Genomic DNA, 27,897 nt, shown 5'->3' on the forward strand with positions numbered 1-27,897 from the left:
TTCCCTTCATCAGGCACCACCATATCGTCAAGCCTCAGGGAAAGCCACTCTCCTCACTTGATCTACTACAACTCCAAAGATAACCTCTTGCCTTTCATGCCACATTGCATACTTCTCTCCCACTTCTCCTCCCACTAAAGCTCAACAAAGCTTTTCACTCAAAATAAAAATAATTTTTAAAAAAGCGCATCCTTCACAAAAGAGGGTGCATAAACCCAAATGTTGAAACTGGCTATATGGTGGCACTGGAGTCTGTCCATGCACATCCACTTGCAAGGTCCAGATAAGGCAAGAACACAGATGCTTTAAGGGAGCAGCTCTTTTTCTGCACAGCTGACTCGACAGCCATCCTCCCTACACACCCTATGCTCCCAGCAGGCTTGCTACAAAGCACTGCGCTATCAGAGCACATTCTTCAATATTATTTAAAACTTGGAACTACACCTGAAATCCCTTCCCAGAGTCTGATCCTCCTTACATAGGGCCAAGTGTCTAACTGTCACATTCAAAATAGGTACATTTAAAATACGTACACTAGAAAGAGAAGTTGAGAAAAGCAGGGGTAAAAAGACTCAATGTAATTGGATGAGAGAAATAAATTTGAACAGCCTTTTCTCAAAAATAAAGACTCCTAAAAACCACTCCAAAGATTTGGAAATACAGCTTTTAAAACCTGTCACCAGTGGAATATCTCTGGAGCCCAGAGAGAACTAAAGCTCATGACATTGTCCTTTACCTGCATAAAAACAGACCATGAAGTAGGGGAAAATCTGCCATGCCACAAGGGTTTGTGATGGAGCCCTAGTCTGGCACAGACAAGCCCTGTCCCCAAGCTATAGCCTCTTGCCAACACAGATTGTGAGGAACAGATACAGGAGAAGATGCCCAGAGGTAGAAGAGGAGGAGAGGACTCTGCCCTGGAGTATAGCTTGTATGCTGGTGTGTAAGGCCTCAGAAGTACCTTGATACCAGGCAGAATGGAAAGGAGACCTGGGCTCAGGGTTGTGGGCTGATGGAATGGGAGGACAGTTGGAAGACATTCACTGGCAAAGGGTCTTCCTTTACACTGACATTTTGGAACATCCTGGAACCCTGCAGACTGGCCAGCAAGTAAGGCAGAGGAACAGAAGTTGAAGTTATCTGCCCAAGATGATAAAAAAACCCAGCAGCAATGAGAAGGGAACCCAGGTGTGCAGGGTCCCAGCACACCACGTCCCATGGCAACACACATGCTGCTAGACCACACAGCTTCAAATTTCTTTCTCCATGTTCCAGACTCAGCTTTCCCTACTATTTCCACAGCCATTATGCTTAAGAATGTGATCAGCCCCAAGAAAGGGGTTAAAGAGCTGATCTTGTAATATCTTTAAAGTCAAAGGCTAACTTGCAAGACTAAACTGTTTCTTAATCCCAACGATATCCTTAAATAACTTACAAATTAAAAGCAACAATCCCATCACCACAAGCTCTAATGCAAAATAAATAAATAAATAAATCATACTATGAGAGAATACAAAAATGGATACCCAGAAGTAATTCAAGTCTTATTCCAATACATTTATTAAGGCTGAATTGTAAATGCCTCTAGAAAAAAAAATCAAAACAAAATGCTGTTTCAAAGGGACTATTTATTTACAGGCTACTGCACTTCACAAGGCAGATGAAGAAAGAAGAATTAGGCCCTCAGTGACTACCACTCTTAGAAACATACTGGAAACAGTTCAGATTTTCTCCTAAATTTTCTATAAGGCAGAAAGCTGCCTAAATCTCAGTGCAAGAAAGTAAGCTCAAGTTCATCTGCCATTATAATTGTAAATACTTGGTTTCTAGGATTTAAAATTTTGGAAGGATGAGGAGGTGTGGGGTTCAATAATGCATTCCAGTACCAAACTTCATGAGCCGTAGCTACCAAATGAATAGATTTATTTTTAAAGAGTATGTTTAAAACTGTTACTATCAAAGTAGCTTCTCCCATTTAGTCAGCAGCCCTCCAGAAACGAGATTTGATAAATTAATTGTCTGTTGTTGTTCCAAGTATATATTTACTAAAACAAAAAAAGTTTAGGAGTTTTGGAGGAGATTTTTTTGCTAAGTATCCATTAGTTAAACACTCAAACGACAAATCCTGCAATTATTATTCATGGTAGTATTTAATCACAAGGAACAACCTTATCAAAGCCAACCACAGAGATGGAAAACACACAGGAATGAGCTCTGACAAAGGAATTTCTCTGATCATTCCTTGCAGTTTCCCACCACAAGAAAGCTGTTGAGCTCCCGGGCACTAACACCCCAGGACATTCCTGACCACGGAAGAGCCAGTGCCATGTAAATGCATCAAAGTCCACGGCCAGATTCCAGTTCCCTGGTTACAACCACCTTTGGGATCTCTACTTAGTGGGAAAGGCAGCTCCAGAGCTTGATGAGATACAGAAGCCTCAGAAGAGAGATGCCCTGGACAAAGGTGGGTTTCCTGTTGGCCCTCTCTGACCTTCTTTCCAGCTTGCCAGTTCCCACCAGTTTTCCTCACAGGTTATACGTAGAAGTGTCCGCAATAATGGTACCTTAACGTTTCTCAACAGCCAAGCCAGCGTAAGAAACTCCAACCTCTGATCCTGGCCGCTTGCTCCCCTCCATGCTGCTGTCTACCATCTCCTAATTTGCGACAATACCACTGCTTGTACCTGGTTTAATACCCCAGATGCAGGGCTTATAGTGTAGTAAAGAATTATTTTTTAAACACACTTCCATCTTTCATGATGTTAGCATGGTGTCCAGAGACACCGCCACAAAGAACAGGGTCTCAAACTAGTATTTCTTTTCCTTATAAGATATTAAGTATTTATCAAAAGGACTTCTAAAAACGGGACCAAATGCTTTATTGCTTGAGCACTGATCTTTCACTGCTGCCAGTCTGAATTTTGGATATTCCAGGAATATAAACCGAGGCAAATAATACAAGAGCACGCTACACTACATTTTTAAGGGCTCAATTTTGTTCAAATTGAAGTCACTGTAATCTTGCCTTCTGCTTCAGCCAGAAAAAGACTAAACCCTGACAACCTCTGAGATGCAACCGAAGAACACTGCAAGGTGCCCCGGACTCCTAAAGCTAATGGAAAATGACAGCAGGCAAAGACTTTCCGCATCTTCTTAAAACAGTGATCTCCCTAAGTGATAGCTAACTTTTTTTACCAGAATAAGAAATGAGCCCCCAATCCTTTTATATATGGATTTATAGAGAGACACATGTATAGACAGACACCTTTCTTTCTCAAATCATTGCTCCAGAGCTCACTATATGAAGACCATAAAAGGTACACCAGTTATCTGCTAGACAGCTATATCTCAAAATATTTGTATACGAGCTTTACAAAAGGACAAAATAATGTTTTATTTGGGGCAAGGTTTTAAAAACCACTTAATCACATTTCATTTAGGAGAAGGCTTTAAAACCTGTATCTAACACATCCAGAAAAGGTCAAAACTAACAGCTATCATTTTAATTACAGAACCATGAATTAGTCTTAAACGCACAGGTTGGGGAAGAGGGTAAAATATTTGTGGGCCTCAGCTATTCAAATAAATTCTAATAGGAAACAGTGTATTTTCAGACATTCCCTCTTTTCTAGCATCTGAAAAACTAAAGCCTATGGCAAAGCAACTCAGTACCAGGATGAGCCAGGAAGGATAACCTACACAAATGCACATTTCCACATTACTACCTTAGAGCCTGATCCTTGTAAAATCAACCTTCCAGCCAATGCCAGCTGTGCACAGAAGAAAGTTTCAAGCTTCTGAACTGATGATTTCTTCTGCACAAGCAAGAACTCGGTCCTTAGGTAAAGCTACCAACCAGATTGCATCAAGTAATTATTTTAAGAATAAGAAATACAACATAATTAAAGTTAGCTTGGCACTTTGTTTGCTTTCTTAAAATAGAAGCGCTGCCTGAATGGAATCTCTGTCTGTGAACAGCTAAAAACCAAAAGTGTAAGTGGACATAGAGAGACCTCTTCTTACAAATAAGACACAAATTATTCCCATGACCAAGATGTCCCTTTGGTAAACAGAGATCATGTGTACAAACTAAAGCAGTGGCATTAACTCACTGAAAGATGAAAAAAATAAATTAAGCAGCACAGCAAGGCAATACGAAAGGCATGGTGTCAATGTGTCACTCCCAAAATCAAAGCAAATGTTTCCTTAACAAGAATTTTAAGTGATAGGTTTCCAACAAAACCATTTTAATGGACAGTTGTAAATATAACAACTGAAAGTTGAAAGTATTTACACGATTGATTTTCTTTTTTGTTTGTTTGTTTGCTTCCATTGTCTCTCAGAAAAGACTGACAGCTTTACTAGATTTGGGAAACGAGTATTAAAAACAAAATCAAGACAAACCAAAACATAATCAACTCGTGAATACCATATGGTAAACCAACTACGGATTTATAGCGCTTTTTCAAACTGCCTTTCAGGTAATCAATTACTCAGCACTTCTTCTTTTTCCTCTTTTAAGCTTAGGAACTCTGGACAAGCGGAGTGGATCTGCCAGATGCCAGCAGCACAACAGCTGGTAGAAGCGCTCCCACAGCTCCTGTTTCTAAAAATGCTCAATTTGGTTCATGACATCCCACGACAGCAATATAACAAAAGCGAATCCCTCCTAAGCTGAGCAAGTCCGCTGGCAAAAAGCATTGCAGAATTTAGGAACAACTTGTAAAGCTAGTATAAAACCAGTTACTTCTAGAGTAGGTTTTCCTTGGCAAGTCTGTGCGGGCTTCACCGGCAATTCCGTTTTCTACACTTTACATAAAGCTATATCGGAAGCACGAGGAAGTACATGAAGAAGTGGGTTATACTGAGGAATTTTCCCTGAAATAAAAACAAGTTATGAGATCACAGCCAGAGACATCTACCTCTAAACAAAGACAGAAACAACCCTGCAGACAAGCAGGGCAACCCGCGCACGCAGCTGAGGACCGTAATTAGCTTTCCCACCGCTCCGCAGGGGACTCGGCAAGCCCGTCCTCGCGCCGCGGGGCCGGGGGACCAGGCCAAATCCCACGCGGAAAAAAATCCTCGGAAACTAAGCGGCCAGCCTGGGAGGGGGAGAAAAACAGGGGAGCGCCCCGGCAGCCCCGCGGGACCCCGGCCCCCACGCGCTCCCCCCGCCCCGCCGCCGGGCGGCAAGCGCAGCGGCGCCGGGGCGCGGAAGCCCCCGCGGCCGCGCACGGCCCGGCCCGACCCGGCCCCGCCGGCTCTCGCGTGGCGGAAGGGCGACGGGCGCGTCGCGTACCTGCGTTTTGGAGGGTCTCGATGTTCTGCGGCCGGGCGGCGAGCTCGGCCACCGCCTGCACGAACTGCGTCCGGGCGCGCTGGTACTGCTCGAAAACTGCGGGCGGCAGCGCCGGGGCACCGGGTTAGCGGCCGGAGCACAGGGTTAGCGGCTGCCCCGCCGGCCCCGGGCCCCGGGCCCCGGGCCCCGGCCCCCGAGCCCCGGCCCCGGCCCCGGCCCCCGGCCTACCTTGCAGGACCTGCCTCTGGCTCATGGCGGCAGGCTGCGCGCCCGCGCAGGGCCGCACTGTGTACCCGTCGCCCTGGCAACCGGCCGGAAGCCGCGCCGCGGGGGGGCGGGGCCGCGCCAACACCGCCCGTGACGTCAGCGCGCCCGCCGGCCGCGCGCCGTCCCGCGCAGCCCCCGGCCCCGCACCCCCGCGGGGACCGGCGGTGTGTGCCGGCGAGGGACTGTGCGCCGGCGGGGCCGAGGTGCAGCCCGGTCCGGCTGTGCCCGGGTGGCGGCGTGTTGCACAAGTGTGTTAAGTGTGCAGATAGGGGCACAGCTGTGGGTACGGGCGCCTGTAGAGATGCGCGGGGACGTACGGACCTATAGGTCCGCGGGGAGAGGACTTCACGCCTCTGTACCGCATCTGTACCGCAAATACGTACGCAGCGGCGTGGAGAGGTATCCATGGGTGTACATGAGCCCGAAGTTAAATAAGAACGTATATAGGCAGCTGTATATGCTCAGCTCCATCCAGGGAGCTGCTGTCCTCGGGAGCGCGGGGGAACGACGGGGACGGGCAGAGCCCGCCGGACGGTGCCGGGCTCAGCTCAGGGACTTGCCCGGGCCACAGCGGTGGATGGTGCCCCGCGGGCCGCCGCTGCCGCCCCTCCGCGTCCCGCGCAGCCAGGCGCAGGCGGGCGCGGGGGCTGGCGGTGGGGTCGCGGGCGGCCGGGCCGGGGCCCGCCCGCCCCCGCTGCCTTACGGGAGCGGCGCTGCGGCCGGGCCGCCCGTGCACCTCGGCGGGACGCGCTGCTCCGCGCGGCGGAGGCGCCGGGGGCGGGCGGGGGCTTCACGGGGCGGGCGAGGGGGTCCCCTCTGCCCCGGCCGCCCCGCGCAGGCAGCCGCTCCCCCGGCCCTCGGGCCCCGGCGCTGCGCAGGGGGAGGCGCGGTGCTCCGCGGGCCGCGCTCCGCCCGCCGCGAGCGCAGAGCTGCCTTGTCCCGCTCCGCTGCTGCGCGACTCGCCGAGGGCCCGGCGGGCAGCAGAGCCCCGCCGCCCCGGCTGGGTCCCACGCATCGCCCGGCAGCTCCTGCGGGACACCGCCCCCCCCCCCCCGCCCTCCGGTCCCTGGGGGATGAGGAATAAAAAGGAAGGAAAAAAGAAAAATAAGGGCAGCCGCAGGGCTCCCGGAGCTGCCCCCACCGCACTCCGCCGCCCCCTTATTCTTCGGGGAGGGGGGTCCTTTGATTTCAATTTTTCCTTTTTTTTTTTTTTTCTTTCTTACCACCACTGCGGTTCCTCCTCGGGGATCTCCGCTATTGCCTTACACGGCCGCACCGGCCCACGCCGGGGTTTTTCGCGCCGCACGGGGAATAAACTCGCCCCGCGCAGGACTGCGGAGCCTCCGCCCACCCACAGCCGCGGAGCGCCGCGGCTTTTCGGCGGTGCGGGCAGAGCGGGCGCGCAGGGGCGAGCCCGTGGGCTACAGCCACCGCCTCAGCCGGCAGCCACGGGGGTCGCGCCACGGGGGAAGTGCCGCGGGAGAAGTGCCGTCCCCGCTGGAGGGGAAGGCTTTGCTCACTCCAGACACCCGCGCGGAGTTAATGATAAGCCCGAGCGCATCCATCCGCGCAGCGCCGGGAGCCGCCTGCACCGCTCAGATGGAGGCGGCTGGGGGACAGCTTTTCTCCGTGCAGGGGGAGCAGCGCAGCAAGGGGCACCGGGGGCACGGTCCGGCAGCACCTCTCTGACTTTGCCAAGCACAGGTACTAGTTATTCAGGTACACCATAACAGTATTTTTTTTTTTTTTTTCCCAACAGCGTATCATTCTGGTGGATAAGCTGGTGCCTGCCTTCCACTTTTCCCGTCTTGGTGTCTCCGGCTGTAAGGACTATTACCGAATAATAATTGTCTTCATGACCGGTCGGCCAGAGCATGGTTGCATCCATGAGCAAACACAGCCTTGGAGGTCTTTACAGCAACTAATGCAAACGGTGGGACTGCAAAATGAAATCAGGGTTGTCAGGATTTGAATGGAAATAGACTCTGCATCTCCTCCAGCATGTTTTGAGGGCGACTCTCAAGACGCGGGACATTTGTGAACGAAGTTAGTGGTTAGCTCTGCTATCGATCAGGCTGCGCCAAGTGAAATTGCCATCCGCAGCAGAAAACCAGAGTCAAACCATTCCATAAAAAATGCCCCTTCCTGTAGCCACCCTCTAACGCACCGTGGCTACAGGATTTCGTAGGCTGGTATTTTGTTCTGCAGAGCTTTAAATGTACAAAATCAGATGACTGACACTATACAAACGTATTATTTCATAGGTAGTATAAAGTTTTGTCTCATACCTTAAAGTTGAAAGGCTGAAGTTACTTCAGCCGCATTTTAAAAGTTCGAAAAAGTGTAAGAAAGACGTCTAATTTTAATAAACCATCTCTAGGTTTACTCAGCTGAAAAGAGGTGGGCTAACGTGAACAATATCATGGTCTAAAATGAGCCACGTGTTTCCATGAGTGTTTAATGCGGAAAAAATCTCTCTTAAAGCAAACAAACAAAACAGGCGATGTGCTGTTCTTTACAAATAAATGAGACAAATTAAATCAGATTGGTGAGAAGGTCGTTTGCCACAGAAAATATTTTGGGAAATTATCACCATGTGTACTTGAGAAGGGAACAGCTGTTAAACACATTTCTTTATACTAATTTCTGTTCTTAAGTTAAATTAAAAAAATAAACAAACGGTGATGAATTACTTCCAGAGATTTTTTTTTCTTAAAAAGCAGATGTGTCGATTACAGATAAATTGATTTATCTGTCTAATTAAGTCCAATGTTCGGATAAGTGAAACAACAAAACGCACCCTGAGTACCTCCAAAACTTGCTGTTACATTTCGTTGCTTGATACTGAGAGTCTGTTCACATGGTTAATAATAATAATGAGGAATAAACACCACGCAAATGCGGTCTACGGAAATGTCACCGGTTCTCGCAAAAGTACTGAAGACGGAAAGTCATTTATGGAAATGACGTAGTTGTGAGACTTCATTGCCTGCTGCTGGGGTGCTCATTAGTAGGAAACCTGTATCCTTAGGCGGATGGCGTTAGTAACGACTGTGATACTGCACACGTCAGCTTAAAAATCAAACCGGAGACCAGGGGAATAGGCAACAATTACCCAAATTAATAAAGTGCATTCGCTTTCTGGTGGGTGTTCTTTGTTCTCAGCCTTTGATTCATTCGGAAATACGCCCGTAACGGGGCAGGGAAGCACCATTTTCCCCGAGCCGGTGAAGGGCGAAATTGCTCCTGCAGTTTTTTGGGGGGCTGAGGGGTGCGGGGGGGGGGCTTCCCACGGGCTTTCCCGGCTTGGTCCCGTCGCCGCGGGTGCGAAGCAACAGGTGGCTCAGCCCCGCGTGGGAGCAGCCGGGTCCTCCGCAGGTCCCCCCCCGGCTCGAAGGGCGCTGGGTGGCAGGTCCAGGGCCGGACTCGCTGCCCCCCGACGGCTCATGCCCCGCGGTGCGGCGGCTGGCCAAGCCGTGGCTGCTCCTCTGCGGCTTGAAACTGCGCGGCGCTCATTAAAAGGTGAGGTCTTCCCAGGTCTCGGTGTGGCGGCTTCCCCACCGGCTGCGGGATGCCCCCCGGGACAGCCCGCCGGGGCTGCGGGCCAGCCCGATCTGCCTCTGGAGTGTCTCCTCCGCTTGCTACACGCCTGGCAAATTGCTCAATGCTTTGGGCAGATATTTACAGTGTTAGAGAAATGAGGTTTTAAATCCCGTGCTTGCATGACTGAGCGAGTTTGGTGGGAAGAGCAACGCGCAAACTCCTCTGCTCGCTCCCGCGGATCCGAGTTGACAGCGCTGGGCTTCCAAAAGCGGGGAGGTTATGCGTGGAAAGGTTAGTGGGAGTGAATGGGATGTAGGAAACCGAAGTGGTCTCCCGAAGAGAGTGTGCTGAGCGAGAGATCTCCACCTCCGTGTATAGCCTCTACTAAAATGTAATATTTGAATCCTTGAAGAATTTAATTTTCAAATTTAAATTGGGCTTTGCCATGACCTGACTTTAGCAAAAACTCTGTCAGAGGGACTGTAGCAGTGGAGAGTCCCCTCTCTTTTTCCTTGAGCTTTGGCTCGGGGCTCCAGCAACTCACAATATTCTGGGGTCCCCTCTCCGGATTTTTGATAGTGTGTTTAATTTGTGAGACCTTCCTATAGAGTAAATTAGTTCTGTGAGGCGAAGACAGAAACGTCGAGGCACTTCAAACGCACTAGAAAAAGGACTTCTCCTTTTTCCTTACCTATGAAGGCAACGCTGGCATTTCAACAGGCATTTGGAACCGTAAACCTGTGAATGGTATAGATTTGTCTAGTGGAGATTGGTGCGTCGCCATTGCACTAGGCAAAGACAGAACAAAAATTATAAGGGATAAATACACTGGAAAAGGGCAAAACATTTCAGGTTGGCTTGCCGGATGGGACCAGGAAATATTAGCTGGTTGGGCTGAGCCCTTTTTACCACGTGCATATGGTTACACCTCTGGTTTCCTGCGGAACCGCCAGCGCTTGTGCAGTGCCATTATTTAAAAAAAAAAAAAAAAAAAAAAAGACAAATATTTTTGGGACGTTCCAAAACTGAAAGCCGGAGCTTAATTTATTCTGGGGACTTGAAAGGAATGAGGTCTTCCTTTGTGTCTGTTGCTCCGGGGGAGGGTGTGTGTCGGCTTGGCGCTGAACGCTGCCCGCATCTACATATGTAAACCCAGCAGCGCTTCTCCCCCCCGCGCCGGTAGGACTGCGGGCGCTGGCAGCTCACACAATGCTCCCAGACAATGCCAACTGCGCGGAGCCTGCGCGGCTGCGGCGGGGCGCGTTGGCTGGCCAGTATTTAGCTCTTGATCTGGAAAGACCAAATTTGCGCGATGCCCGGCGAAGCTCGCCGCTCGCCCCGCGGACGCCCCGTCCTCCCGCCCCATCATTGTCCCCGGCTGCTGTGGTTAGAGGGGTGGGGACACGCAGCAGCCAAACGACGATATCCCGCTCTGCAGAAGAAGGTGTAACGAGAGGCACCAGCAGCAGAAAAGGCTGCAAATCGCTGTCGTGTGGTTGCTATTAGCAACAAATCAGCTGAACAGCCTGCAAACCCCGAGCACCTAGGGCGGAGGTGGCAAGGAAAACGCTGGGGCTGGGGAGGCTGGGGCTGGTGGGCGCTTTCCCGAGGGGACCTCCCGTGCAGCCCCGGGCTGCCTCCCCGGAGGGCGGCCGAGGGAGGGGCAGGGCAGGGGGAGCCACTGCTGCCAGCGCCGCGGACTGCGCTGCAGGAGAGGGGAAAGGCAACCCAGTTAAAAGAGACAAAATGGCAGCTCGTTTCTTGTAGGCATCCTTCTCGGAGCTGAGCGCCTGCCTCGCCTCCGCCGGTCCCCCCTGCTGCCAGCTCCTCGGTGCCCGGGGGCTCTCCCTGCGCGCCCGCCTGCCCGGGGCCCGCGCCCCAGCCCGCGGAGCAGCAGCGCCGTGTCCCCCGGGTCTCCAGCCGCAGCCCTTCGCCCTCCGCAACCAGCCCACCCAGCCTGGAAATCCAACTCCCGTTCCTCCGGATGGGACGCGTCCCCACCGGCTGCACCGGAGCACCCGGTGGCCGGGGCGGAGCCGCGGCTCCGCGCCCCGCGCAGCCCAGCTCCGGCTCGCGGGCTGCCGGCGCGGGGAACCCGCGGGGGGCTGTGCACAGGCTCCGCACCCCGCGCAGCGACAGCTACCTCACACAGCACCCCTGCACCTTGGCCATGCCAACACCTTCCCTTGCAGCACCCTTTTTGCGTTGTTTTTGGGGGTGTTTGGTTTTGGTTTTGGTTGGGTTTTGGTTTGTTCGGTGTTTTTTTTTTTCGCGTTTCCTATTTAAAGTTTTTGGGGTTGTGTATGTGGGGTTGTTTTGGGGTGGGGGAATTTTTGTTTGCTTCTTTTCTTTTTTTAGGATCAACCCATTCGGAGGCCTCCAACAGCCGCAGGATCCTCGGCACGATGCTGTCGCACAGATCAGAAAGTGCCTCGTCGAGGAGGCGCCTCTCCAGCATCCCCCGCACATGCGGAGGGAGGAGCGAGAAATGCCAGTGCTGGCAGAGGTGCCCGCGAGGTCCGCGCTCAGCGGAGGCCCCGGGATGCGGGGCGGCGCCTCCCGGCCTCGGCCTCCTCCGCCGGGGATGCGGCATGCGAGAGACACCGGCGGCGCGGAGCCCGGCGGCGGGCGCGGAGGGGGAAGGGCTGCCGGCTGCCGCTGCTATTGGAAAAGTGCCTCCCTGCCACCGGGGAGATCTCACCCGGCCGCTCCCTGGGGAATATCCCCCGCCGCTCCGTTGAGAGCATCGGCGCGGGGAGCGGGGAGAGCATCTGCCCTTGCTGGCGATGGGGAACGTACAGCCCTTTGTCTCTCTAGACGAGGTGCGATATTCAGCTGCGTGCCACGAAAATACAGGCGCCAAATGGCTACCGCGGCCCCCTCCCTCTCTGGGGGAGGTCGGGGCGCCCCGGGGCCCCGCCGTGCCCTGGGGAGGGCTGGGGCCGGCCGGCCTCGGAGGGACGCCGGCCCCCTGCGGCAGGGCGGACGGGAACACGGGACGGCGGCGCCCCGCAGCCGGCCGCGGGATGCCGGAAAGCCACGTCCCGGTGCCCCCTTCCCGGCAGGCACATCCCCAAATACCCGGGCTCGCTGGAGCACCCGAAGGGCAGGCGGGGGCGCAGGGCGGTGCGGGGGCTGCGGCCGCTCCGCTCCGCCCCGGCGGAGGGCGGCTGCGGACGGGTGTGCTGCCCGCCGGGCGTGCCCGCCTCTCCCCGGCCCGGCCCGGCGGCGAAGCGGGGCACCGCATCGCGCAGCGGCCACCCGCGCCGGCGGAGGCTGAGCGGGCAGCCCTCCGCGGCGGCGCCGGGCAGCGCGGCGCTGCGCGGGGCAGCGCGGAGCGCGCAGGGGAGCCCCCGCACGCCGCCCCCCGCGCGCCCCGTTCGAATCTGGCGGCGCGCGGGGGAAGTTCCGCGGGCGCGAGGCGGGAGAGCTGCGCAGGCGCAAGATGGCCTCTGCCCGGGCGGCGGCGGGGGGCGCGGAGCCGGCCCGGCCCGCCCGGTGGCGGGGCAGCCGGCGGGGGCAGCCGGCGGGGGCCAGGCCTTGTCCGTGGCACCGGCGGGGCCGAGCGCCACGTTTCCGCGCCGGCTCGGGGAGCCGCGTCCCCGCCGGCGGAGGCGGCGCGGGGCGAAGCGCAGTCGTACCGCAGCTCCCCGCCGAGCCTTCCGCGGCCCGGGGGAGGCGGCGGCCGCACGCCCCGGCGGCGGCGCGGCGGGGAGGCCCGCGGGCTCCTCGCACCCCTGAGGCAGCGCCCGCCTCCGGCACCGCCGCTCGCGGCCTTTCCGCGGCCGCCGCTGTCCTGCCCGGCGCGCCCGCGGCCCCGCGGCAGCGAGCGGGGATGGAAGTCCTTCTCCCTGCCCGCCCCCGGCAGGGAAAACCTGCCTTTGCCATGGGAATTACGTGTCCTTCGTGCTTTACCCGTTACCGACTTTTTTTTTTCCAGCCCACATCGCCACTGTTAAACACAAATATCCCATCCCCAAAGGCGGGGAGACCAAACGTCGTCCCGGTCCCCACCGGGCTGTAGCAGCCATCCTGCTGTCCTGGTGGGGCTCCTCTGTTAGTGGCGGGGAAAGGGAGGGAAGGAGCGGAGCTGGGAAGAGATCCTTGCTGCCTGAATCCTCTTGCGATTCTCGAATTAATAACGCACAAAGCAACCGTGGCTTGGAGCTCTCGGAGCGGGGCAGCGGCTCCCAACTGCGGAAAGCGGAGACCCGCAGCCCTTCGGACGGGAGAGCAGGTTCTTCTCAAGGCGTCCTCGTGGTAGGAGACAGGCAGAAAACGTGAAAAAGAAACTGCTTATAGTAAAATAAAGGAAATCCGTTTCAAGTACCCAGAGTAGAAGCAAGAACGTTAAAAATTAACAACGGAAACAGGAAACACTTATCTGACTGAACATTGTCTCAGCATTTCACCATAGTTAAATTGGGAGGGCGCAAGGTGCTCGCCGGGGCCGCAGCCACCCGCCGCCCGCTGCGGTACCTGGCGGCGGGGGCCGCTGCCGCCGCCCGCCCCGCGCCGGGGCTGGAAACCGGAGCCGGGCACGGCGAGACAACCCGATCCTCGTGAACCGGTTTGGTGGCAAAGATCGGAACTGCAGGAGTTCCTGCGTGGTGAGAGATGAGCAGTCCAGAAGTGATGTCTGGAAGGCAGGAGCACAGCGCTCTGCCAGCGGGGCGAAGGGACGGGCGGTCCGGGGCCGCGGCGAAGAAGGAAGGAGGCGCGGGGGTGGCGGAGGTGGGAGGGAGGAGGCTTCGTCCCGGTACCGGCCCCGGCAGGACTCGCTTTGGCCGCGCTTTGAAAATCCCCAGCGAAACGAGTGGCTCCTCGGGCAGCCGTACGGCGGAGGAGGTGGCGAGCGGTACGTCCTCGGGAGCCGTGGCGGGGAAAGGACCGAAAGCACCGCTTCAGCTGGAAGGACGCCTGCCGCTTGCTCTGCCTCCGCCTTCGGTTTCAGTGCCCCCTCCATTATCAGAAAGTCGAGACCGTCGTCTTCGAGTGGAGTTCCCCGCAGCCGCCTCCGGTGCTGCCCGGGCCCCCGGCGCCGCGGCGGGAGCCGCCTTGCGCTCTCCTCTCCTGCCCGCCGGACGCTACCGGTGCTCGGGAGTTTCTCGGCGGTGCCCGCCCGCCGGCACCGGCCTGCTGAAAGGCAGCGGCGCAGGTTGTTTTGAGCAATGCTAGGTGCTGGGGGACAAACAGCTCGGCTTAGCGAGCTCGTCGTGCTCCTCTTTCTGCCTATTTCTGCATTCCTTCTCCCTGATTCTGCCCGTCTTCTCCAGAAGCCTGTGGAGCTCCTCATGCGCCCTCTCCCTCGCTTTCCCCGGGGCTGGATCGTCACCGCCTATCCCCCGTTCCGGCCGGGCACAAAAGCGCTGCTTGGAGCTGCAGGCGGCTGAACCAGGGCGGAAAATTTGGTCGGACGAAGGCAGAAAAAGGTCATTTTCCAGCGGGCACACACCGCCCCTGCCTCTGCCTTTGATCAGATTGCTTGCTGAACAAGCTCAGAAAAACGCAACAGCCTTCGGCTTTATCCCTCGATCTACATAAACGCAACGTCGGGTAATGAAAAGATTCTTCTTACATATACCGAGCTGAGATTTCTTTCCAAACAGGGAGGGTTTGCCTACATTTGTGAGGAAACCCGTTCGCTATGCAGCTGCAAATAAAAACATTGTGAAACCGGGGAGGTTGACACAGCAGCTTCGCAAGTAGAACATCAAGATGCTATCTTTGATCGTCCTCCCAATTGTGCTTAGCAATATATACGCATCGCAGTGCCATCTGCCTAGGGCCAGCAGCAAAACAAAAGTTTCACATGGCAGCACAAACATCCTCGGCGGCTCCTGCAGCTCGGCAAGAGAGCTACTGAAAACGTTTGTTCTTCTTCAGACGGGAGATGTCAAATTGGGAGACGTCGAAAGTGCTGTAAGAGCTTAATAAACCTCGGAGAGAATTATCCAACTCCTCTTTCATCGCCTCGTGCTTCACGGACACTTTACAAAGACCGAGAATAGTTCCGTTTTGATGCTAAAACTTGTCATTATCAGCTACTTCCAGTACAAATAAGCGCAATTTGATCAGTGTACAACCCTCTGCCGCAGGTTCAGTGCTGGTCTTGGGGTGAATTAGTTCAACCGGTACCGTGTGATTAACTCCTATAGTTGAGGGAATCGTGTCAAGACAGACACTCGGTCGCAGGGAGAGATACCTTTACATTAAAACGTATTTAGTTCCACTGAGGCTTTAAAAAGTAATCCAGAGCAGCACAGGCGGAACCTGGCGCTCGCCAACACAAAAATCCTGTTCTTCCCTTCCCAGCCAGAGCAGTTTAACGTGGGCTAGGTTGGAACAGAGAGGAGGTAAAAGCTCTGCCTGACTGGGATGTGAGAATACACCATTTGCTTATTTTCAAGAATAATTTGGGGTCAAATAAAAACAGCAAATGTTTTCGAGGCAGGCAACCAAAACAAATCATGGCGATTTCTAGGCTTTTTGTTGTTGTTGTTATTTTAGTACGCTGCTGTTCCGGTCACTAAAATCTTTTGTACACCCAGAAAGACTGCCAATGAGAACAAGATGTTTCTCCTTACACCACCACATTATCAACAGAGGTCATTTGCTATTTTTCAGTGAATTATCCCTTTTATTTGTTTATTTCTTTGATCAGCTATAAATGAAAGTTATTTGTGTATATAAAACTGAAGTTTTTACTGTTGAAATTGAACTGTACATGTTTACTACAGGAAAAAATATCAACTCTTGTTTAACAAGACATTATACATCAATAAGCAATAACCTTGTGGAGGATTTGCAATCACCTGGTCTATAAAAACAAGCAGGACAAGTAACAGCAATTTATATGCAAAAGTAATGATTTAATGACTATAAGCAAGACAAAGCAATAGAATTGTGCTTCTTTTGCAGACTGGAGACAATGAAATGTTTAACTACAATTTTCCCGTACAAACATGAAACAATATCCATATAGAATAAACACCCTCACAAATGTATAACTGATGGGTGATGAACACACACGAAGTTCGACCAAAGCAAAGCACAAACTGAAAAGTGTTCTGGGCTGTTCGTATTTTATGGTGGAAAAGTTCCTTCTACTGGAAAAAATAATACCCTTAGAAGCCTCTAATAAAATGCACCTATTTGCAGGCCATTAAAGAGGAGGCATTCTCCACAATTTATTGGAAATATTAAAGTACCTGTTAAATTTTAATGAAGTTAGTACTGTACCATATACATATATATTAAAACAAAATTTAGATAAAATGCCTTCATCCAGCAACTTGCTGGTTCCTTAAAATTTATACCAAATAGTTTATGGCTTCTATAATGATTCCATGTGCTTTTAAAAACACAATCCCACCACGCCAAATAATAAAAAGGTAATCAAACAGGTCAAAGACTTCCACGTCCCTTAACTTTTTTTTTTCTTCACTGCATCACTTCAACATTTGGTAAAGTACAAACATATCACTCAGAAAAAAAGACAAAGCCAGTAAAATCCTTTTAAGATTGCCAACTGCCTCCAGGTTATCAGAGACTTGAATGTGCTTTCCCAATACTGTAGCTCTCACACGCAAAACGGTTCTTGCAGTATGAGCAAAGCTCAAACAGACGGCATCTGCAAGGGTCGAACCAGTTTAGAAATTTAACAACCATATCATGAGTGCATGAAACACAATATTTTCTTTATAGTATTTATAAATATATCATACAATACTGTTTCCTGTTATGTCATATACCAATATGGCATTGTACAATAAGCATAATGCCATCTGATTCTTACAAAAGCGAATCATTTAAACAAGTCAGTAAATAAAACGGTAATACCCGCTTTTAGGCATACAGATTGTAAAACTGAAGTTTACGTTTCTTTTGATCGGTTCTGCGCAGCAACAGAGAAGTAAAAGATGCAACATAAGAATCAAAATGGCTAATACGCAAAAATTGTTATTCACAGTGACATGGCTACATATATGCATTATTCTATGCATATTCTTTCCATTTTGTTGGATTTCAAGATGAAAAAGCACTTGCTTTCTACAGGTTCACAAAACAGCATAAGAACAATAACAATCGAAGAGAACGCAATGGAGGAGTTAGTCTGGATTAACAAACTACTTCCCAGGATTTGTATCGACTTCTGTAGACTCCCGAGTCCAGATGGTGGGGACTGAAACAACTCCGCATCACTCAGAACAGGTGAAGGTGTAACTTTTGTTTGCTTCCCAGTCCTCTGAAAACAATTTACATTTCAATCTTGCGTTTCCATTAACGTCCATCCTGAATGTCACCTAGTCCGCCTTTTATAGCCAAGTTCAGTGTCACTACAAAAGAAAGCAATTGGACGATAGTCACATGGATTAGCATCTATAAAGCTGTAATGGCATGGAGAGATCTATATAAAGGAGGGGCGGGGGGCGGTAGCCTGGTTGGCCGTCAACCAGATGAAGTGGCCGAGGAGCCATTTATTGACGTTTTCCGCGCTCTGTTGGTAAAGGAGGACTGGTGGTTACTGCTGGGGCTGCTGCTGGTGCCGTTCATGGTGCTGGAGATGTGGGGGAACTGGGGGTGAGGAGACTGGACCGGCGTGCTGGGGCTGGGCAAACAGGAGGAGGTGGAGGGGATGCCTCCCGCCGGGCTGCTCGCCTTGTCGCTCCCAGAGTCACTTTCCAGCTCCCCGCTATTATTCAAGCCTTCCCTCTGGTGACTGATCTTCATCCTCTTGCAAGTAGGTCGGACCCGGTATTTCAGGGGGAGAGGCCCATTCTGCAAGGCAAAGGGGAGACCCTGGTAAGAGCACTCCCCGGGCCACGACCCTCACCCCACCAGGAGGAGGCACGCTGGAGATACTCACCCGCCTCCAGGTATAGATGTAGGCAATATCCATTAGGGTGTAGTAGTCCTTCAGAGGCTCCTCTTCATACATCACATCGATCTGCTCAAGATACGAATCCTTGCATTAAGGAGCATCCAGGCATTTACCCCTAGCGTGTGATAGCTCTGAGGTGAATGAAAGTAGCCCCGCTGCCATATACACCAGGAAATTGGAAAAAAAAGCTATACCAAAACCAGCAGGGAATAGGGAATTTTCATATCTATTAGACATGTTTTAAATACCTTATGGAGCAATTTCTTGATACCTCGATATTTACAGCATTAAAAAACTACAGAATGTCACCAAACTCTGCGGATAGATATTTAAAAAAAAACCATTCATAATCCCATCAATGTATTGCACACACCAGGAATATTCGGCAGTTAGCACTTGCTGGAACTGGCTGTAGTGAGAAAATGAGTGCTAAGCAGCATTAGCAGGCTTAGAATAGCAAGACTGAGTTTGAAAAAAATTACTCTTTCCCCATAGGTACCTGGAAAGTGTTAGGTATATCCATTTTACTCCGCAGGAACTTTCTTAGATGCATCACTGTCATTGCCGCTGGGCAGCGTAAGTATCTTTTGTCATTCACCTGATGGCATAGTAAAAAAAAAAAAAAAAGTCTACTGAGAACAAGCAATTACTTCCAGCAAAGTTGTATTCTAACATTTTAATTTTTTTAAAAATGAACTTTATTAAATTAATAATTATAATATAACTATTTGTGCTGCCTTATGAGGAACAACAGAAGTAAGTGGTAAATTACAGTTCCAGAATAAGTAATAAAAAAATGCAACTAATTTTGTACATAAAGATTTTTATCTCACAGTAAATCCCTTTTTAGAATATAGATGTATTACATAGTGATTTTTAAAATTTATAAATAAATAATTTACTGCAGAATCTGACCAAAAAATCAGATTCCACTTCAAAAGTAACACTGCAGATATTTTTTATTTTAAAAAGGTGTTTACGTATATAGCTGTATGAAGATGTTTGACCTCTTCTGTAGCTAGCGCCATAATAGCAGTTATGCTTCTTTTGTTCTAGATACATGCATCTATGTATTTTTTTCAGTTACAAACCTGCCCCAAAGATGTTTGCGTGTGTTACATTTCCTCTAGAGTAAGGAAAAGTTATTTACCTCTTCCTTTGATTTTTCTTTCTCCTTATTTCCTTTTCGTTCCAGTCTGTGAGAAGAAATGAAATAATTACAATAAATAATAAATATAGCTTCTACCAGTCAGGTAAACATAAAATATTGCCATTCTGTAACTTGCCTATTCTGGTCAAAGAATTCAATGGATAAGCTTATTATCTCGTCGTCTGTTATAATTCTTTTGTCTTCGTCAGCCACTTCTCCCCTGTCTTCATTAGAGCCATTGGCAGCTGCGCAGAAATTTCCACAATAATTTACATTTTGAAATTCAAATCAGGAAGAATGGCAATTCTCAGTAACAAGAAAAAAAAAAATCTCCACAGTAAGATTATAAATTAAAGGCACCTAACTGTTAAAACAATAAACCTTTATTATGCTGAATTTACTTCTTAAAATTCTGTCACAGTAATACATAATTTCTAAGTTAGAAAGGAAACAGCAAAGCATCTAGGTCAACGTTACATTTATTAAAGTTGAGAACAAGAAGCTTTTACCATCAGCCGACGGATGAGCAGCATAAAAATCCCTTCTTCTTTTCATTTCATCTAGATGGAAAAGCATATATTTCTCTTTTAGTATTTACTCTGCAACTCCTGGTTTTGATACAGGATAGCAGCTCTGGTTCTGTTTTTCGGCTCTTAGGGAAAAAAACGATTTAACTACTTACTTTTGAAAAGGCCTGGTACTAGCTTGTATACAATATCTTGGAGAGTTTTATCTGACCTGAAAAAAGAACAACCCCAAAACATAAAATTAAGCAGATGAATTGATATTTTCATCCCAGCGTCAGCTCCTCATTTATAATCTTTCACTACAGTGAGGCATCTTCTACAAAGTGGGAGGCTAGTCATAAAAAGTTAACTTAGAAAACCTTGTAATCAAACTAACACTGCTCCAAATACCGCTATAAAACAAAGCTCATCTGTGCTACCACAACTGAAAAATAATTCTCTCGGACTGAAGGAAGGCCTAAAAACTACATGTCCCCCCTAGGAAATAAAGAGAGCAAAAAGTAACGCTGACAAGAAAAAGATTTCTGACAGGACAAGCATGCGTTAAAGGCTTTTGCCTCTTAGCTTGGAAAGTTTCAGGAGGAGTTTTCATGACTAGAAGCTATGGCTAGAGTGAAGCATGTCTGGGAGAAACAGAAAGTGGAGGTAGGAACTGTCGGGATGGTGCACATGAGAATGGGACAGAGGGAAGAGGCATTGTAAAAATAGACCAACAAAAACTTTCCGTCTCGCACCCAGAGAAATCTTCAATTTCAACCAATGACAAAACGCCAAAGAGAGAGCATCCACGCGAGTTAGCTTCTAAATTGACAAGTCCTTTCAGATTTAAATCGCAGACGAAGAGATAACATCGAGACGATCACTGCTGGTCTCCCCATACAAAGTGAAGTAGGAGATGCAGGGTGCGCATCGCGTCTTTCTCCTACCTTATATTCAAAAGCGGTCGAGTTTTGTGAACTTGGACATCACAGATAGGACAATACTTGCTGGTCTCCAAGTAACGCACGATACAGGTCTTACAGACTGTAAGTCAAACACGAAAGCCTTTTAGTGATGGTCGTAGGTGACGCTCAGATATGCATAGATAGAGGTGCGATTTTCTAAACTATGCAAGCTAGAGCAAATCGTCCATTGTCAGCAGCGCGCTGCTTAAGCTAAACAAATACCCAAATAAGCTGCAATTACCATGAAAAGGAGACGCTTAGAGTACATATATTATTACTTTAACAAAGACCGTAGGGCCGTCGTCAGAAAAACTGCACCGCGGCCGGGCCACCTATTTCCCAGCCCGCCGGGGAGGCGGAGGGGCGGCGGTCCCGAGCACCTCGGGGGGTTTGGGGTTGGGGTTTTTTTTTTGTGTGTGTGTGTTCCCGGGATGCCGGGAAAGGTGGGAAGCGGCGGGGGAACAACGCGGAGCGCCCGGTCGTACTTACAGGAGTGGAGGCACTCTATGATGGTTGTTGCATCAATGAAGTACCCGCCGCAGAGCACGCACATGAGATGGGGGTTTAGCTCGGTTATTTTGATTCTGGTTGTTCGGTGCATTTTGGCGTGGCGAGGGGCGGCTCTGGAAGACACACACACACAGAGAGGACCGATCAGCGGGGACGAGCGCGGCGGCGTCCCAGGTGCCGAGATCCGGCGCGTCCCCTTCCCCCGTGCAGCCGCATCCCCCGGCGCAAGGGGAGATAAAGCGCGGAAGGCGGCGGCAGCGGCGCGGGGCCGGGCAGCGGGCGAGGGCCGGTCCCGAGGCCGGCGGGGCGTCCCCGCACCACCCGGCACCGCAGCGGGCCGGCCTGGGCGCAGCCCCGCGGAGGCGCGGTCGCTCCGCGGCACCCACCGCGCCGCTCCCCGGCGGGCACGGGCTCTCCCCGCGGCGCGGCGGGGCACCGGCCGGCTCGGGCTCCCCGGGCGGCTCGGCGGCGGTGCGGCGGGGCGCTCCGGGGGGACACGGCCGGGCACCGGGCTGCCGGCGAGCAGCACAAAGGGGAACCAGCGCCTCCCGGTGCGGCTGCCCTGGCATTTCCGGAGAGCGGGGAGGGGCGGCGGGGGGAGGGACGGGGGGGGACACGCACCTCGGAGCGGGGCCGGGCACCGGGGCGGCGGGGCCGGCCCGCGAGGGGGGTCCGGGCGGCTGCCGCTGCTGCTCGGTGCCGATCCGGATCTGCTCCGCTCTCCGAGGGGGTTGCTATAGCAACTTACACTTACACTTGGCATCCTGCCACCGCTGGGAACACACGAGAGCCGGGCGGGGGGGCGGCCGGGGAGGGGGGGGGCGGGCCGGGCCGAGCCGAGCCGGGCCAGGGGGTGGGACGCGGGGCCCGGGGGCTGGCGGAGGGGGTGGAGGAGCCGAGGAGCCCGCGGGGGTCTGGGAGCACGGTTGGGAGGGGAGGGGAGGGGGAAGGCGGGGAGGGGGAGGGCGGGAGGGGAGGGGGGGCGGCCCGGGCGGGGTCGGGGTGCCGCAGCCCGGAGGGTGTCGGGGCGCGGTGCGGGGCAGCCCGGGCGGCGGGGGCGGCTCCGGGCGCAGGGCTGAGACGGGCTTTGGGGTCTCAGCCCTGCGGAGGCGAGCGTCAGAGGCTCCTCCCGAGCCTCGGCCATTTCGGATCCTCTCAGGGGCCTCTCTCCACGTCGACTCGGTGCGAGGAGCTGGTCTGAGATCGCTCCTCTCCCCCTCCGCTCCCTCCCTCCCTCCGCCGAGCCGAGCCGAGCCGCGCCGCGCTCCCGGGGACCAAGCCCCCGCAACGCCGGCGGGTGCCGAGCCCCGGCTCCCGCGCCGCGCCGCCGGCATCCTCTCTCCCCCTTCTCCCCTTTCCTCCTTTCTCTCCTTCCTTCCTTTCTCTCCACCCCCCCGACTCTTTCTCTCTCTCTTTCTTTCCTTCCCCCCCTCTTTTGACTCTCGTTTGAAAAACCTCCCGCGGACGAAGCGAGCGCGGTGCGAAGTTTTGCAAGAGATGGAAAGAGATTTGCAGCACCAGGGTAAGGTGTTTGGACAGGAGAAAACAAGTCTCCGGATCCTTAAACAACCCCCTTTTTCAGGAATAAAGCACACCGGGGAGGGGGGGGGGAACGGAACCCAAACCGACTTTAAACGGTACATTAGTGACAACATGCGAAGGACCATGTGACCAGATCATCCCTAAAGCTAAATCAACACCTTGTCAACACAATGCAGCGACAAGAGTGAAAAACAAATGTCATTTTCACAGTCTGAAACCCATAAACCCCCATCGGATGCACTGGCACCAACGTTAGATGCACACATACTACTTAATATGAGAGGGAATAAGAGGTAAGGGGGAAAGTACAGCGGGGGAAAAAAACCCTGTCAGCCACGGCAATTGCAGAGTAAATTACTTTCTGTCAACCCGATCCTGAAAAATGTAACGTAACAACGTTGCTCTAGTGCAAGCTATTCATTTCCCCGCCTCAGTGCTCCCAGCACACCAGCTCCTATCCTTGGTCCCCCCTCTTCCCGAGACAGAGCTTGCGAGCCACCTCTCACTGCAGCACCGTGCGAGCTGGAGAAGTCTCAAGATATGAAGCTCTCCCCAGCCACTCGCAAACTTCGATGTTAGGCAGCGAAAAAAAAAGACAACACACCAAGCTTTCCAAAAGCTTTGAATTTCGGCCAAACTGCCCAGGACAGCGGTACAATATTCCTCAAAAAGTGTGCACAGCGCCAACGAGCGACCCTAGCCAGGAAACTTCTCTGGTTGCTGCAGGAGAGCCCTCGAGTGAGCAGCAGATAAAACTCCCCAGCGCCAGACCACAGCCGGCCACACACAGAAAAGCGAAGTGCGAGAAGCACCAAGCGAGACCAGGTCCCCAAAGCTGTTCCTAGCCCCGCGCGGGAAAGCAAGACCCCCGCTGCATTGTACTGCCGTTGAAATGTCGCTTCCAGGGTCCCTGACCCTCCGCTTCGTACTTTCAAACTGATGCCGAGGGTTTGCTTTCCCCAGAAAAGGCAGAGCCCGGGCTTCTGCACTCCTCTCTGCGGAGTCCAGCGCCTGGAAGCCGGCGACTCTGAGGTCCCTTTAGGTACTCAGACATGGACAGGCTGCCTTCACGGTTCTGTGTTTTATTTGTTCAAGTCACTACCTTATAATTCATAAATATCTGTACCAAAACCCCCAGCAGTGACCGAGGTCACGCAAGCCGGCTGACCGAGAATTCCTTCCCAGCCCTGACAGACTGGGACAAACCTTTCAAGACATTAACGCGTTTATTTCACGCAGGCGTAGCCCCTTCCTCAATGGAGGGGGATTAAATTCAACCGTGAAACCTGTTTTGTCGAAGCAACCCCTAAACGCGGTTTATTTATTGCCCAAAGTTAGCACATTTTCAACGTGCTATGAGCTATCTTTGAAATCAGTTCTCTTCTCCAGTGAGCTGAACCCGGCACCTAACTTCTCCCCAAAAGCCACCCGTACAGGCACACGCACACGCGTGTCTGTGCCTGCGGGCATGTTACACGAAGGCAGCACGTTTTACTACAGCAGCCTGAGCTTAATATTTTGGTACGAGGGAAACCCTATCAGACTTTTTTCTGCTCCTGCTGATAGCACGCCGAACACCAACGCTTCACCCAGTCAATACAAACAGCCTCTTAACCAGGACAATATATATATTTACACCTTGACACACGGAACGACCACACGTAAAATATACGGAGATAATACTCGCTAGAAGTAAACACTGCCAGCCAATTGATTATTTAGAGGCCTTAAACGGGTTATGTCAAAATGAAGAAAAACAGAAGTGCATTCTCCTGCTGAGAATCAGCTACACTATTAAAAATCTGTAAAGGCAATAAGCTATCAAACCTTCCTCGACAGGTCTCTAACAGAAAATACATACATAAAAAAATGGAAGCATCGCTCGGGTAGGTTTGTGTACTTTGCACCCGTCTCCTCTCGGAAAACTCTCTCATCAGGAATAAACCAGCCGTCATTCTACATCTTCACCTATTATCAGTCAGAGCCACTTTTACTATCGAGCCTGTTATTACTCTTTCGCTTCAGAATGGCCACGTATGTTCTAAAGGAGGGACGGTGCTTCTTTCAGAGAAGGCACACGGAGCTCAAATATCTCTGCCCAGCTCGCTGCAGCGAGGAAAGACCTGAATACTGGCAACAGAGTGCCAAAGGACCCCAATCCTTTAAATCGCCTCCCTGGAACTAGGTGAAGGACACTATCCGTCTACTTAAAAAATACACGAAAATGTTAATTTTGTACTATGTGAGCGATCAGGTAGGTCAGCCCTCCGTGTCTGTGGCAAACTGCAACACAAGTCTGTCTCAGTTTCCAGGACGCACTGCACAGAGTCACTCAAAGTAGTTTTGCTGGACTGTATTTCCAGAATCTCCCTGGTCTCTGGGACAGTCCCATCAAATCAGTTGCTCTGACCACTACGGACTACGCAAAAAAGCCTTTTAACGCCAAGCTTGCAAATGGGCACACACGCCCAGGTTTTCCTCAACTCTTCTGGAGAGTGGAGGAGGGAATCAAAGTTTCTGGAGGCTGAAAAGTGACTATCTCACGTTCAGAGAAATGCGATTTTCCTGCTTATTTTTACCTGATTATTTGCAAATTTTTACAGTGAACACAGAGAAACATCCCGCGTTATACATTGCCAAGGCCATACAATTACAAAAACATACACCAGCAACTTTCCAGTGCTGCCCATCAGCAGCACGAGGAGCCCACCCGTGACATCTCTAAGATCTGACAAAGGATTTAATGTAAATTTACCCCTCGCGGGCTCAGGAGAAAAAAAACCCATACCAATCGGTGAAAAGAAATTTAAAAAAAAAAAAAAAACCAACAAACCTGCGTCCCACAGACACATCACCTTTGCTCCAAAGGCTCCAGCAAACCGCACGCCCCAGCTCCCCGAGATCGCAGCCGAACTGCTATCCTCCCCCCCTCCCCAAAAAAGTTATTTCTCGGTGTTGGCCACCCCTTTCCCCTCCCAGCAGGCACAAACCCCCAGACTTCAGCATTTAGAGCAGAAATGTAAGAGGAGGCATTGGAAACAACTGGGAACCGCCATCTTACAACCCATCCAATTTCACACAAGTACTTGTCCAACTTAAGTTAATAACATTTTCTGCTGGGTGCCCCGACGCCTAACAACCCCTCCAGGAGGATCGCTACCCCCCGCTGGCTCTGTCTCTATAAAATGGGTGCGTTATCTGACATTTTAGCCTCCCCCAGACACATTTCTTTCTGGGAGGACTGAAATCACTTGACCCAGGCAGCTCCAGATTTCACGAACGTCCCTGTTTAATCAAAATCTGCCTTTAAACAAAGGGCGCTCAGGCCGGGCTGGCAGCACGGTCTGGAAATATAAATATTCTCCTCGGGGGCCATGTGCACAGAAAGGTTTTAGGGGGCGTCTGGAGAAAGCAGGGAACTAAAATTTGCAAATGTGGGTGCGTAACGCGAGCGAGTGCACAGGCTGCTGCTGCTGCTGCTGCTGCTGCTGCGTGTCTATATGTGTGTGTGTGTGGCTGGAGCAGCCTGTCAGCGCTTTTCCCATACGGAGAGCTCGGGGGACACCTAGGCTCCCCTTTGCAGCCCCCAAACCGGCCGAAAACCGCCGCCGAGCCCCCTTCGCCCCCCGCCCTTGGTAAGGCGACACCTCGCTTCATACGTACCCGGAAAGCGGAGCCGGTGGGCGCTGATCGGAGCGGCCAAAAAAGACAATGAAAGTTAAAAGTCGTTCAGCAGAAAATGAATGTGAGCCAAGCGGCCATCTTGAAATGAACTGCAGACGCTGTCAATTGCAATAAGCTTATTGCCGCCGCCGCCGCTGCGCTCCGCTCATTTTAGTTACAAAACACCCGGGTTGTCTCCTCTCGTCCACCGGCCCTTCTCGCTCCCTCGCTCTCCCTCCGAGTTCGCCGCCCGGGCGGCTCAGGCGCTGGGAGCGCAAAGTCTCCCCGGTCCGGATGGGTCCTCTCTCCACCAGCCCATTGTCTCTCCCTCTGCCCCCCGCTCCGCCTCGCGGCCTCGCTCGCGTTCCTTTTTTTATTATTATTATTATTATTACGAGTATTATTGTTGTTGTTATTTCATAGTTGGTGGCGGGGACCCGGGGAGGGAAGGAGGGCGGGCGGGCGGGCGGGCGGGAGGAGGGCGGAGGAGGGAAGAATGCAACGCTGAAGGCACACAGTGGAAACTGACACCGTCCCCAAAATGGCTCGGAGTTCGCCCGCCCCGCCAGCGTCACGTGGGGCGCCTCATTCCTTAAGGGCGGCCTGGGAATTAGCGGCGCTGCCGCCGGGGCCCGGCAGCCTCCCCGTGACCCAATCCCGCAACCCGGCCGCCTCCTCCCCCTCCGCCTCCCCCCTCCCCTCCCCCGCCCGCCGCCCCCTCCCCTCCCTCCCCCCTTCCCCTCCCCCCGGCCCTGCACGCGCTCGCTCGCTCGCCCGCGCGCCGCCGATGCCTCCTTTTCCTCGCCGCCCGCCCCGACCCCCGGCCCCGCTCCCGCTCCGCGGCTCCCGCCCGCCTACCCCCGCCCGCAACAGCCCGACGTCGCCTTCCCCGCGCTCCCTCCGCCAGCGCCGCCGCTCCCGTTCAGCCCCTCCGCTCGCCACTTTCCGCCCGCGCCCCGCTCCCCTCCGAGCTGCCGCCCGGCTCCGCGCCCCTCCGAGCGCCCGACCCCCCGCCACCCCCCGTCCCAAGAACCGGCTCCCCCCCCCCCCGCCCCGGCCACCCCGCGAGCTGCGGCCCCCGCCCTGCCCTGCGCGGCGCTGCCCTCTCCATCCTCCCCGCGCCGCAGCCCCCCTGCCCGCACGCCCGCCGGCCCCCCACGCCGCCCGTCCCCCTTCTTCCCTCGCAGCCCTCGCCTGCCTCCGCGCACTTGTTGCGCGCTCCCACCCGCGGCCCCCGACACCGCCGGCCGCCCCGCACGCCCCGTCCCGCCACGGAGCGAGTCCCCCGCGGGGAACCACGCCGCGGCCTCGCGCCCCCGCCGCCTTGTGCCCGCTGCCCTCCGCCCGCCCGCGGCCGCGGGACGCACCCCTCGCCCCGCCGGGGCTGCGCGGGACCGCCGGCGTCGGGGCGACACGTCCCCTCGGGGCCCGCGCCGACGCTTTCCCGCCCAGAGCGGCGGCCCCGGGCCCCAGCCCGCGCCGGCGCCCGCCGAGCGGTGGCGGGAGCGGGTGTCGCGGACAGCCGCGGTGTTCCCCGCCCCGCGGAGGGGACGGGGCGCGCCGGG

General features: G+C 53.2%; 2 protein-coding genes across 3 annotated transcripts in view; both read right to left on the reverse strand.

The window, feature by feature from the left end:
- Positions 1–5,555, reverse strand: part of SPAG6 (sperm associated antigen 6) — a 35,251-nt gene extending 29,696 nt beyond the window's left edge. For both annotated transcript variants that reach the window (XM_059818895.1, XM_059818896.1), the window contains exons 1-2: positions 5,531–5,555; positions 5,303–5,398 (exon numbers count right to left, since the gene is read on the reverse strand). In XM_059818895.1, the coding sequence (XP_059674878.1) occupies positions 5,303–5,398; positions 5,531–5,555 (121 nt within the window). The remainder of the gene's footprint in view (positions 1–5,302; positions 5,399–5,530) is intronic.
- A 10,475-nt stretch (positions 5,556–16,030) lies between these two features.
- On the reverse strand, positions 16,031–26,426 carry BMI1 (BMI1 proto-oncogene, polycomb ring finger). The gene is made up of 10 exons (XM_059818271.1): positions 26,333–26,426; positions 21,107–21,240; positions 20,600–20,696; positions 19,829–19,884; positions 19,656–19,706; positions 19,283–19,391; positions 19,147–19,192; positions 18,496–18,594; positions 17,982–18,062; positions 16,031–17,893 (listed from the first exon to the last, which is right to left on the reverse strand). The coding sequence occupies exons 2-10, from the start codon at positions 21,216–21,218 to the stop codon at positions 17,564–17,566; spliced, it is 981 nt and encodes a 326-aa protein (XP_059674254.1). The 5' UTR covers positions 21,219–21,240; positions 26,333–26,426; the 3' UTR covers positions 16,031–17,563.
- Positions 26,427–27,897: the final 1,471 nt, after the last annotated feature.

Source organism: Gavia stellata, chromosome 6, assembly GCF_030936135.1.
Source record: "Gavia stellata isolate bGavSte3 chromosome 6, bGavSte3.hap2, whole genome shotgun sequence".
NCBI classification, from domain to species: Eukaryota; Metazoa; Chordata; class Aves; order Gaviiformes; family Gaviidae; genus Gavia; species Gavia stellata.